This window comes from Phaseolus vulgaris, chromosome 3 (assembly GCF_051622355.1).
Source record: "Phaseolus vulgaris cultivar YP4 chromosome 3, ASM5162235v1, whole genome shotgun sequence".
Lineage (NCBI taxonomy): Eukaryota > Viridiplantae > Streptophyta > Magnoliopsida > Fabales > Fabaceae > Phaseolus > Phaseolus vulgaris.
Window position 1 is genome coordinate 14803306 of NC_143500.1, and position 13794 is coordinate 14817099.

At 36.6% G+C, this 13794-nt stretch overlaps 1 protein-coding gene across 4 annotated transcripts; it reads left to right on the forward strand.

Moving 5' to 3' along the window:
- The first annotated feature begins 8308 nt into the window (after nucleotides 1-8308).
- Nucleotides 8309-10219, forward strand: LOC137806703 (senescence regulator (Protein of unknown function, DUF584)). 4 transcript variants are annotated; one of them, XM_068606942.2, is made up of 2 exons: nucleotides 8309-8373; nucleotides 9151-10219. In XM_068606942.2, the coding sequence occupies exon 2, from the start codon at nucleotides 9185-9187 to the stop codon at nucleotides 9758-9760; it is 576 nt and encodes a 191-aa protein (XP_068463043.1). In that variant the 5' UTR covers nucleotides 8309-8373; nucleotides 9151-9184; the 3' UTR covers nucleotides 9761-10219. The 4 variants fall into 4 exon arrangements, with proteins under 4 accessions (XP_068463043.1, XP_068463041.1, XP_068463044.1 ...); XM_068606940.2 differs by having other exon boundaries at nucleotides 8321-8586; XM_068606943.2 differs by lacking the exon at nucleotides 8309-8373 and adding an exon at nucleotides 8584-8910.
- The last annotated feature ends 3575 nt before the right edge of the window (nucleotides 10220-13794 follow it).

Below are 13794 nucleotides of genomic sequence, written 5' to 3' on the forward strand. Positions count from 1 at the left end.
CTCAATTTCCTAAAAGAAAAACAACCACACAATGGTGTAAGGAATCCTATCACAAGCTGCACAGAATTTGTTCAAGATCAATTGAACAATTGTGCTTTGGTTGGATCTTCCATAAGCACACCAAGAACAATTTAAAATATAAAAACAGCAAGACAAGTAAGGAATTGAAATGACAAAGATGAAATAAAGAAGAACTGAAATTAAAAGACCAAGCTACTCATCTTGAAGAACCAAAAGCTCATGATACCAAATGATGGCATTTCATGTGTTCTTCTTGAATCAAAGTAGTGAAAGTGATGCGGAAGTAATGGGTGAGTGAAACAAAGCCCTCCTAGGAGTTGTGTTGGCTTTGAAGGTGCATGATGAGTATGGGTTTGAGAGGTTCGGCCAGCTCAAGGGAGAAAGGTGAAAGGATTGAAGTTTATAGCCTAGATTTCTAGGAGAAGTAAAGCTAGTGCACAAAATTGGCAGCATAACAATACTCAATTAAACTTGTCAAATACAATGAGTTAGCCTTCCTATTTATAGGCGTTTGGGACGTAAATGATAAGCTACATTACAAGGAAAAGAAAACCAAAATTAAATCTAAATTCTAGGGTGCAATGACCGGCCATACACAACCCTAGTTTCTAGAAGGTTTCCATCCAAAATGCTTCCTACACTATCCTATCTACTAAGTACCCCCAATGGGCCTTTATGCAAACATATACAAAGCCTTCTCTCTTCCATCTGTGGCCTCATTTGCTTGTGTTTGAATATGTTTGGCCATTGATCTTGTAAGGGGACCTAGACGGTCTAGCTCCAAGGGTAGCCTCCCTCCTTCACGTCCTAGACGCTCACCTTCACGTCCTAGACGCTCACCTTCACGTCCTAGACGCTCACCTTGGTCTTGGTCTTGGTCTAGACGCTCTCCTTGGCTTGCTTGGGTAGGTGTGCTTGGCCCTCTTCCATCATCTGTCTCCTTCAGCTTCTGCATCTTAGACAAGGTAAGGTTGGATGCGACGAGATATCCCCAAGGCACATTGACGCGTGCTTCAGCAGAGGGTCCTTCTCCATGTTCTCCAGCCTCTCCTGATCCTGGAAGGATTGCAGGGCCCGCTGAAGGAAGGTAGACAGGTCAACAAGAGGTGCACCGTGATCACCCTCTGAAGCATTCTCCCCCTACCCTCTTGTACCACAAAGTCACGAGGGGAAGAGGCACTGGAAGGGTGCTCCCTATAGGAAGGGGCACGATCGTCCGAGCCTGAAGGCGAGGGAATCACGGCATCAGCTTTCCGCTTCCTCTTGAAGACGAGGCCTGAGCAGGTGTCCTCGTCTTTAGAAGTAGCGACCTCAGCTACCCCCTTCTGCCTTTGGTCTACGGGGGCTGGGGCAGAAGGGCCTGGAGCAGAGGTGGTAGGGGCAGAGGGATCAAGAGCAACCTTGAGTTGAAGAGCCACAACAACTAACTGCCTCCTCTTCTCAACATTAAGCACCATGCCTACATATGAAGACAAAAACACATAAGAATCTAAACTAGTAACGCACACAAGTAAAGAGACGCTCAAACAAAGACAGGGGAAATGGGGATACCAATATAGCCCTTAATGGATTTGGGGCTGTACTCGAGCTTGATCAACTCAACGGTGCTAAACACCCCTCCCAGGCTGGAGAAGAACTCGCACACTTCTTAGTCACGCGGGGTCAGGTCTTCGAGGAACCTAGGTTTCTTGAGCCCAGGTTCTTTCACCCAGTAGAGAGGATCCCGTCCAACAGGGTGGGGTTGAATTTGCTGCAACGAATTTTGAAGAACTTCCCTTTGAAGCCCTTGTATGATTGCTGGAAGAAGGACAATAGTACTCTTCCAGCGACCTCGTTGAAGCTCATCCACAACTTCTTCCCTGGACTCTTAGCCTCGAAGAAGTACAGAAAGACATCCACCGATGACATATAGCCAGAGTGGTCGCATAGAATAGAGAAGGCCCTGACGAATGCCCAGTTGTTGGGATGTAGCTGGGCAGGGGCCATGTTGACCTCGGTAAGAAGTGCGCGTTCAAAGCCCGTGAATGGTAGGCGAAGCTTGAGACTATTGAAGATGGTGGAGTATATGAAGAAGAAGGGACCTTTTGGGTCGACGATTCATCAATGGACACAAGTTTGCTTTTCCTACAAGGCAGGACTTTCACGAACCTGTCATGCTCCTTCCTGAAAATACGAGTTTTATGACTGGTCTCACTCTCCTTATACGCTGCTATATCCTCAATGGAGGTGATTTTGGAGGTTTCAGCTAGAAGGCTGTCAGGAGCCCAGTGGTATAGAGATTTGTAGTCGATGGAAGGAGTTGGGTTTTGAGTAGGTTTTGTTGGAGCCATCTGTAGAAGAAAAGCTAAAGAAGGGGAAGGAAAAAGGAAGAAAAGGGCAGAGTTTAGAGAAAAAAGTTAGTGCGCTTCAGAAACATTAAAAAAAACCAGAGAGATGCGAAAACGAAGAACAAAAACCATAGAGTGCAGAAAACATAAACAGTCCTAAAACAGTTAAAGCATGTTATGAGCATTGGAATAGTAAGACTAAGGCGATTATGAGATAAAAGGCATACCTTGGAGTAATTGCGAGTTGAAGAGTTGGAGTAAGCGAGGAGAGAAGGCCGAGTATTCTGAGAAATGAGGGTTCGAAGAAATGAGAAGTCTAAGAGAAGTAATGAAACAGTGAAAAGAGCGTAAAATTTGAGGGGTTTAAGGTATCAGAGAAGTGCAAGCAGCAACGAGCCTCGACCGTTGATCTTGCCACGTGTACGCTGGTGAAAAAGTATGGTGAGACGTCACGTCAATGCGTTGTGCACATCCTGTCACTCGTTCGCCACGTAGGTCGCCCATGGCGACCACTTAGCCTCTTCGCTAAAACAAGTTACAACTCGAGCTTAAGGGGCTTGTGTACTGGCCATACCTCGGACATCAGCGTCATACATCAACGTCAGACATTGACATCGGACATCGGTGGTCTGATCGCATTAATAATGAGTGTTCACCCAGACGTAAGAGGGACCTAAGTCACGGGAGGGTTCATGCATGTGGTGTGTATAATACGTTCAGGTCTAGCACAAGTAAGTACCCCTTGGGGGCGCTAAGGCTCGTAAGGGTTAGGGTTTCCAAGGAGAGACCACATGCATGGCACGTGAATACTTAGGGCACCCATATAACAGATGGTCCAGCAGCGCTGGTGCATGAGTTGGTACCCTGGTGGCCATACTGTTAAGATTATGCACTCCAGAAGAGGCAAGTCCTGTGCAGCAGCTGCGCTAAGCTTGTGTAAGGCGTCACAGGATGCCTCACCAGTAACCCTAATTCCACTTAAGGAAAGATCCTCGTGGGATAGAGAGTTGACCTAGACACAACCTATATAAAGGATGGTAAGAACCCTAGAAAGGTACGTCGTTTCTAAGACTGAAACTGCTTTTACATACTTTACTGTTTCTTAGCCCAGTACTGACTTGATCGTCGGAGTGCAATCAACAGGTAGGCCCCCCTCTATTTCAACGGAGCCACTCTCGACCACCCAAGGAGAGAGTAGAAACCACCAGGAAATAGGAGGAGCCACCATCTGCCTTTGAAGTCAACGACGGCTGAGTCAATCGATGAGAACAGTGATAATAAACTAGGTTTTCAAAAGCAAAAATCAAAATCAAAATTTTAAGTTTTAAGTTTTAAGTGTTTTTTACATGCTAGCTTGAGTGAAAGTTTGATCGCTTGAGCGAGATTGAACTTGAGAGCACCCAAAATTTCATCCCAGGCCTTGCCTGAGTGAGTTTCCTTCTCGCTTGGGCAAAAATGGACGAGAGCACCCCATCTTCTTTCCATTTTATTCTCGCTTGAGCGAGAATTATCTCGCTTAAGTGAGATTTGTAGAAAAATATGCATAATGTTTCCTAATTTCATCATTCAGAGTCAATAAAAAACAATTTCAATAACTCATTCACTTCAAGAGTAACTTGCACTATATCAACTATACAAATGAACCAATTTTTCAGATTCAAACAAACATCTACCATAAATCATCCATATTAAAATCAACATATTCACATTTTATTTCAAACATTACCCTACATTACTCATAAACAATCAATCCTGCAATAAAATTTGAAATTGGTGAGCACGTCACCCCCACATCCAGATCTTCTAACCTAGGATTCTACTTGAAATTAAAACTAACTTCCCTTAACTGAGTTAGAACATGCGCTCACTAAAAGTTCCAAACCTACCAAAAGCTCAAGGGTAGGCCCCATAAAGTCCTGATAAAGAATCTAACTGTATCACTAGGACCCTGAGCTAACAACGATTAACCCTGAAGCTAAAAGAGTCACATGCATAGCCTGGAAAAAACAAATCTAACAAGTTCAAAATGTGACTCAAAGAGAATAGCAAAAATAAACTTATTTTATCAAAGATTTCGATTAAGCAATATTGTAGTTTCACTACCACAAGTCTAATAGCGAATTTTGATTGTCAAACAAACTGAGCGATAAGGTCAGAATCTTATAGAGAAGGAAGAGAAAAGAAAAAGAGAAGTTTTAGAGAGATGATGTTCTTTTTTTTTAAATGAAAATTGAATAACTGAATTTTCTATTTAGAACTCTTTTTGTTTTAATAATGAAATATTGAGGTGTCATTTAAAATATACCACTCCTACCCCAAGACTATTTTTCTCGGTCCTTACAATATTAGTTTTGAATTGTATAATATTTGAAAAAGAAAAAGAGTAACTTTTTAAAAAAATTCATTTTTAAAAATTGCTCTACAAATAAAATAATTTTGTGATGTATTAAAAATAAATTATATTACAATCATTAAAAACTATAATTAGTAATAACATAGGTCATATAAAGAAAATAAACTATAAACACTTAAGTAAATTATTTTTTTAATAAAATATAATAATAATATAAGTAACATATTAAATGAAAACTAAATAAGAATAATACATGTAACTATCTTATTTATGAAAAATCATAAATACTAGGACTGAGAAAAATAGTCTTCGAGTAGAAATGGTACAATTAAAATGACACCTGAATATTTTATTATTAAAGTGAAAAGACTGTATAAATAGAAATTTAGTTATTCAGATTTGATTTTAAAAAGAATCACCATCTCTCTAAAAACTCCTTTTTCCTTTCCTCTACCTTCTCTCTAAGATTCTGACCACCTCGCTCATCAGTTTGACGATCGGAGTCTGCCATCAGATTCCTAACAGTGAATACTACAAGACTGCCCGATCAAAATCTTTAATAGAGTAAGTTCATTTTTTCTCTTCTTTATGAGTCAAATTTTGAACTTGTTAGATTTGTCTTTGGACAGGCTTTGCATGTGACTCTTTTAGCTTCAACGTTAATCTCTGTTAGCTCAGGATCCTAGTGGTATAGTTAGATTTTTTACCAGGACTCTGTGGTGCAGGTTAGGCTACCCTTGAGCTTTTGGTAGTTTGAAGCTCTTAGGGAGCATCTGCTCAAGTTTAGGTAAGGGAAACTAGTATAAATTTTCAATAGAACCCTATGTTAGAAGATTTGGATGTGGGGCGACGTGCTCACCAGTTCAAGTTTTGGTTTGCAAGATTTATTGTTTATGAGTAATGTGGTACTATTTGAAATAAGATATGAAAAATATTGATTTTGATATAGATGATTTATGGTAGAGGATTTTGTTTGAATATTAAAAATTTAGTTGGTTTGTATAGTGGATTAGTGCAAGTTACTTTTGAAATGAATGAGTTGTTGAAATTGTTTTGTTTGACTCTGAATGGCGAAATTTGACAAAATTATGCAGATTTTTCTGCATATCTGGCTTAGGCGAGAAATTCTCGCTAAAATGGAAAGAAAGAGGTGCTCTTGGCTTGATTCTCACTCAAACGAGTAAATTCTCGCTCAAGCGAGACTTGGGATGAAATTCTGGGTGCTCTCGGCTTGATTCTCGCTCAAGCTAGAATCCCTGAAAAAAAAACTTAAAATTTTTATTTTTGCTTTTGAAAGCCTAATGTATTATTGTTTATTGTTTTATATGAAAATTTAAAATCTTATCTAAAGATATAATTAAAGGAACTTAGTTTTGTATTTTAGTGAATTTTGAGATATATTTTGATTGCTTTGAAAAATCTAAAATATGATGTGATTGAATAGTGCATAGATGTATTACATGAGATATGGAATGATGTGAAAGTGTAATCAAGGCATAATATTTTCAGGAAAGGAAATACTGTGTCGAGATTGTTTTTAGGGCGTATTGATCTATGAGTATCCTGTGAATGAGACGATCCTAACTCTACTGATATAATAAAATCACATAGATGAAGTTATTCAGTTGGTGAGAGTAGAAGGAGGTCCATTTTGTCTGAGTCTGAGACTTGAAAGAACTGATCTGAGCAGATGAAATGGATTTACCCTGTCATATGAGATGATGAGACATTGAGATGAGTATGCGCATGGCTGTGTGGATTTCATAGCGAGTAGTATGACAAGTGCAGGTCTCTAGATGCTAAGTTCAATACACGAGTCTTCCAGAAGTAGAGTCAAGTGTCTACGTATTATGAGTCAGTAGAAGTCTGACATGAGAAATATGAGTTGTGAATTTCTTGGATAAACACTTGATGGTTATGTGAAATGTTGAGAAATGGTACGAGACTTGATGAATTTTGTGTATTAATTTGAAATTGAAATTATGTAGATTTTTTATAACTAGCTTACCCTTTTGCTTTGTTTTGTGGTTGTTTTCTTTAATATGTGATAATCGTGTATTTACACGGGAGCAGAAGATATTACAGGTGATAGAGTTACTCAGTGAGAAGCTGGATGATGAAAATGTTTTTTTCTTTTTAAAAAAATTTGTTTTAATTTTATGTAAACACTTAAAGTCTTATAAAGAGAGAGATATTTTGAAATATATTTTAAGGAAGTAAAAATATATTGAAATATTTTTAAGCTATTTTTAACGCATTTACCAATATAATTAATAATAACATGGTTATTTAAATGTATTTTTGAAATGAAACATCACTCGTAATTAACCTTTTTGTTTATGCAGTTTAGTTTATGATGCTATTTCTTCATATGTAAGTTAAGGGATGGATTATGCATATTTTTGAAAATAAAAGTTGATTATGGAAAAGATTGGGATATAGGAGGGTCTAGTAAGTAGAAGGAATGAAGTTTATTGAAAGATAACAAAGGGATATGAAAATAATATTTATGTGCTTTCACGTCTAATTCTGAACTTCTTAAGGGTTCTAACACTTTTCTAACAAGAAATCAATGCTTTTCATATATGCGATGTTAAAGTTTGTATAAAACAGGGAAGTGAAGATATGCAAATAATAATGGTTACAAAATGGAGTCAGAATAAGCCACAGTTCATTATGGTTTTTGTGCCAAGATAGCTGTCAATGTTTCCAAAACAGCTAGTTACGAATCCTGAATAATAAATGTAAATTAACATAGATATACGTGCATATTTGCTATCTGGCTATGCTACAGTATACTAGAATATTGCATCCACTGAAAACTAGTATGCTGGATAACAACATTATATAGTGGAGCACACAAAAAACAAATAATGCTGTCACTAAAAAATCTCTTCATTAAAATAACCATGCATAAACAATTGGTAATACAAACTTTTAAACGATTCACAGAAAAAGAGCTTCTTCATCTTCACTCATAAACCAAGAAGAAGACAAATAGATATTTTATGTTATCCATATACAACTGGAATCGTGATTTAAGTATGATCACAATTTGCACTGCATTATTCATTCACGCAAGGCAGGGGTAAAAAGGTGGAAGATAAATACTATGTCTACAACTAGAAGGTGGTGGTGATGGAGCGAGTCACAGCATAGTTGAAGGCATTGTTATTAGTCAGGGAAAACTGGCTACATATCTCAATGTTGTAGTAACACCCAATGGAATGGCTTTTACTAACAACTGCTATACTTGGTGGGAGGAAGCACCATCTCCAAGGCAATTAATAAAGGGTGCTTAGGCTCACACTTTCAAGTTTCACACTTAATTAGAAGAGCTCAACCAATTGAAGACCCTTTTGTTGTTTTGTTTTGTTTAGTTTTTCTTTTTCTTTTTCTTTTCTCTCTTACTGGCGAATGAGTTACTACTACGTAAGGGAGTTGAGGATAAGGTTGCAGATCCTTGAGGTACCTTCAAGCCAATCGTGCATCACCACCTCTCCCAATCAGGATGCAGCCTTTCAGAACTTTACAAAGATATTGAAAAAACAAAACCCATTTAAGTTCCTGTTTCTGCATACATACATAAATACATTACATAGCTGATAACATACATAGCGTGCACTGCTTCTGCAACAACTGAGTGATAAATTAGGCAGGCAGCACCTCAGGGTGCGTTTAATTCTTTTCACCTCTTCTTAATAGTGCTGTGCTGCTATTGATATGATGGGACTTTATCTTTGGGTTTTGATCGATGCCGCTATCCTCATGTCCTTCATCTGTGCTCTTTTGGACTTTTGCAATTAACCAGGGGAGAGAGATATCAACTCAGACTCACTTCAAGACCCATCATTTTCTTTCTGCCTTCTTTAATATCCATATGAGGTTTTTCACTTATGGGCCAAAACTATAATAATACAACCCTTTTTTCGTGTTTGTGTGTGAGGTGTTGTTGTACACATTTGCTGCTTTCTTGTCTTTTTCTGCCCCTTTGTCTTTTTTCAGGTCCCATTCTGTGAGTGAGTCTGCCCTCTTGAAACCTGTGATTTCCCTTGGAGCCATTAGGGTCCGGGGAAGAATTTTCAAGCCTTTCTTCCTTTTTCATGTGTGGTTTTTAAAAGGGTGTATCAGGTTCCCGTTTGAGAAATTTTTTCAAAAGCCTTTCCTTTTTGGAGGTTATTGAAACAAGGACAACGTAGATTCTTGACAGTATTCTCTTCTCTTACACCTTTCTGCTTTTTAATTCCCAATGAAAGGGAAAAAAATATATATTTTATCTTATTGGTGGGTAACCATGATCACATTTGGGTGAAAAAAAAGTTTCTACACATCTGTGTCTATATATACTGAAATAGATAACTGTGTTATCTATCACAGTATCACTCCCTCTTACCTCAATACACTTCCCTTGTTTTGTTTCCTCACAAGCACCCTTATCTGTATTTGCAGGCAGCAGAAGAGATTGCAGAACTAATAGAAAGCAATGGCAGATTGGAGTGGTTTTCTGAACAAAAGCAGCGGTTTTGGTGGGGGATCAATGAGGAATGAAGATTTTGACGAAGAAGATGTGTGGGGGGGTGTGACCATGGAGAGGGAGAGGGACTATATGTGCCCAGAAAGGGGGGTATCTAAGGAGTCCTCCGATTCTTCTTCTGCATGGTGCATGCCAACCTCTCCAAGAAAGATCCCAAGGACTAATAATGTCACACTACACTCCTTGGAATCTGATTCAAATGTGGTTCAAAGATCCTCAGCACCTATGGACATTCCTGATTGGTCTAAAATTTATGGGAAAAAGGGTGTTGAGGAGGAGGGTGTAAACAAGAAGTTTGATTTTGGTTATGGGGATCATCATCACTATCTTGATGATTATGGCGACAATGATGATGATGATGAGCAGGATGATATGATTCCTCCTCATCAATGGATTTCTAGGAAACTTGCAAGGAGCCAGATTTCCTCTTTCTCTGTGTGTGAAGGGATAGGGAGAACACTGAAAGGGAGAGATCTTAGCAAAGTGAGAAATGCTATTTTGACCAAAACAGGTTTCATAGAATAGTTGGTGGATTCAGCACTATGAATCATGGTCATGTCATCATCAGCTTCATGTTTGGCATGACCACAACCAAGTCATCAGCATTGTCTTACTAGGATCCCATGCAATCTTCTTTTATGTGTTTGATTATTGGCACTCATGTATGGTATGTGAGGTCCTGCTGCTGTGGAACTCACTCGTGATAGAGCCTGTACGTGAAAGCCAGAGGTGTCCTTTTTGTTTTGTTTTGTTTTTATTTTATTTTATTTTGTTTTCTTGTTCTAAATTTTCTGGGAAAAGGAAGTTTTAGGGAAAGGAAAAAGGAGGAGTGGCAGCCTCTGAAATTTTGTCTGAATCTGTATTGGACTGAGGCCAGTGGAGTACACTCTCTGTTGTTACTGAGTTTAATACTCTTCAAGTTTTCACTTCTGCTTGGTTCATCATTAGTTAACTATTAATGATTTAGACTAATATTTTCTCTTCTCCTCATTCTTGCATGATCTCTATTACTATTTTGTTTATACTCTATCATTGTCATCTTCATTCAGCTACAATCCCCACATCTCTGTACTTATTGTAAAACCATGGTTTGCATATTCAACTCATCATTGCTTTGGAACCTAATTTAAGCCTTCAGTACAAGTAAACCAAAACCACCCACCACAACAACATTTTTTTTTAATTGTTACATAAAGTTTACTTTTTCTATTTCTTTAAAACAAAGTTTAATCACCTATTTTGTTTCTAAGATTTGAAATTATTTTTTTTCAAACTTTCAAAAATTATTTCTTTTAAAATAAAAAAAATGTACATTTTTTTTCCAAATATTGAACTTAAAAGATAAAAGTATTTTTTTAGTATTGTTTTTAGGTCAGTTCTTCAATAAATTTCACAGGTTAAACTCAAATGTTTTTATAAATTGAAAATATTTTTTGAAAATTTTAAAAGGTAATTATAATTTTTCATATTTCAATTTTTAGAAATTAAAAATATAACTAAACATTTTTTTTTTAAATGGCGAACATGACATCGTTTCCATCAGAGATGCAGGGACCACCATTAATATATATGTTGCAAGTTATGAAAGGTGAGAATGATGGTTGCAAGGAGTGTTTGAACCACTAAAAGATAAAGTTGCATTCTTCTTTTTTCTTTCGAAATCTTTCTGATAGAATATTAAGTGTATTTGGATAAACTTAAAAAGTGACTTTGTAGTCTTTTTTTATGTTAGGTAAGAAATTGAAAGCTTTATTGTTTATTTAAATATCTTGTTACCTGAAAAATGCTTTTAAAAAATGCTAAAAAAACTCAATAAACCAGTCGAAAGTGTTCTTGGAGATCTTGGTGACTTGTGCCTTCAATGATAAATTGGGAAAGAAAATTTTCATTCATTTATAGTTTGTAATATTCTATGCAAAATAATTCAATCATCCATAATTCCAAGTTGAAAAAAAAAATATTAACACAATTTTGTTTTATTATGACTATTACTTGACATATCCATGAGTTACGAAAATAAAATTTACTGACAATGTTATTAAAATAAGATATATATAAAGTAGACTCATTAAAATCGTTTTTGTTTTTTTCATGAATTTATTCCAATTTTACCCTTATTTACTATATCTCATTTTATTAGTACAATGAAATATTTTGTTATTTTTATATATGAATTACTTCAAAAATAAAATTATTTTTTAATTTAATATTAATGTACCGTTTTTATACGCAAACTGACTCCCTCACTCTTTTCTTAATTCCTCATTTTAAGGCAAAAATAAGAGGAAAGAGAGAGCATACTCTCATACTTTTTCATACCAAATCTCACATATCAAATAAAATAATCTTCATTTCCAATCACTATCTTCACTCCAAAACCATTATTCTTTTGTATCTACCATCAAGTCAATCCTAACTTTAACGTGAACATTATCACACCCTTCGATTCCAAAACTATCAATGGAAGAAGAGAAAAAACTTGAAGAAGAAGAAGAGAGACTCAATCTGGAGAAGAAGAAAAAAAAAGGTTGTTTAATCAATTCATCATTTTTCTTTTACATGTTATTTTTTGTTTTTCATTTTTGACTCATTCAAAATTACTTCTATATATATGTTAAATTTCTATCATCGTGAAAGTTGAGTAAAAGAGGAAAATGCAGATACACAGGCGCAGTTGCACTTGTGTTTCCACTAGTTAAGATAAGACGAATACGCATCACAACCCTTTTTTAGTTTTTATAATAAAATAGGAAAATGTTTTTGTTAAAGGCAACTCTTTTACTCAGGTTGGGCCGTCACTGGCTCGTTTTCTCTTTCTGTTATTTTTTGTTTTAGACACTGCTTTTTCTATATATGCACGTACTTATTTACTATTTTACACACTGAATGCAATTTAATTTCTCACAGTTATTTGACTCCCTTGTACGTTTTCTCCTCTCTTTATTATGATCTTATGATCTTTTTCTGTTAATAGGGTTCACTGCTCCTTTTGTCTCACACACTCAGAGTGTTTCTATTAGCTTGATTCTTGCACTCATGAACTCTATTATGGTATCAAAGCTCTTCATCCGATAAAGAGCTCTACTACGTCCCTTTGATATCTTCTTCTTGTGTTCCTTTTCTTTATCTATTTTTCATTTTTCTTTCTTTCTTCGTGCATCTTGATCATTTCTGGGTCGTTTTGTTTTTCTTTTTGCAGATAATGGCTAACAATAATGCTACTTCGTCCACGCAATCAGAACAACTTGTAAGTAGCTACTTGTATCTGCACCCTAGTGAGAATCTCATCGCATCCCTGGTTTCCCTATTTCTTGATTAAGCCAACTACCATTCTTGGAGCCGTTCAATCATCATTGCTCTTAGTGCCATGAACAAAGTTGAATTCATCCTTGGAACCCATCCTTGTCCACCAAAGAATAACCCTACCTTTTCGACATGGTCGCGTTGCAATAACATGGTGGCTACCTGGTTAGTTCATTCCATTTCTCTCCCAATTAGGCAAAGTATAATCTGGAATGATTTGAAAACTAGATATTCTCAGGGTGATTTATCTCGCATTTTCGATTTACAATTAGAAGTTGCGTCTTTAAACCAAGATGATCTTTTTGCGACTGATTATTTTACTAAATTGCGCATCATTTGGGATGAATTGGAAAATTTTAGACCTAATCCTCTCTACTGCTTTGTTAAATGTTCTTGTTATGTTCAATTTGTTATAAATCAAAGAAAGTGTGAAAATCGTGCTATGTAGTTTCTTAAGGGTTTGAATGATCAATACAGTAATATTCGATCACATGTCTTGCTTATGCAACTCATTCCCCCAATACCAAAAAAATTTCTCTCTAATTGTACAACAAGAACGTCAGTTGTCCACTGTTTTACCTCTTACAAATATCCATAATGCTAATGTTAGTCGTACTGCTGTGCCCAATAACTTGCTGTGTGGTTTTTGTGGGAAATATGGCGATAATGAGACTATTTGATTTAGAAAGGTTGGTTTCCCTACTACTGATACTAGGAATTCTAGACTCACATCTGATAGAAAATTTTGCACTTACTATAAAAGAATTGGCCACACCAATGACACCTGCTACAAGAAATATGGCTTCCCCCTGAATACAGACCCCAAAACCCAACCCGTACCACTCAGATTCACAACTTAGTTACTACTGATGATGTTTCTCTTAAGCATGTTTCTAAAGAACAGGATGTCAAAGATATTCAACTCACATCTCAATAATATCAATTCTTGACTGACATACTGCGCCAAAATAATTTTGCTGCTCCTTCATCTCAAGGCTAGATCAACCAAGTTGGAACTTTCTCTATTTATGCCCTCAAACCAAATGACTAGTCTCCAACGGGTAACTCTTTCTCCTTTATACCTGATATTCATAATTCGTGGATCCTTGATTCAGGTGCCATTGACCATGTATGCACTGATCTCTTTGTTTTCACACATTACACAAAAATTACCCTTGTTTTAATTAATCTCCCTACTAGCCAAACTGTTTTTGCAAATTATTCTGGTTTAGTAAAGTTTTCTGACAAGTTTTATC

What these genes read in the sequence shown, in the direction of transcription:
- LOC137806703 (XM_068606942.2), top strand. Translation starts at nt 9,185, where the DNA reads ATGGCAGATTGGAGTGGTTTTCTGAACAAAAGCAGCGGTTTTGGTGGG.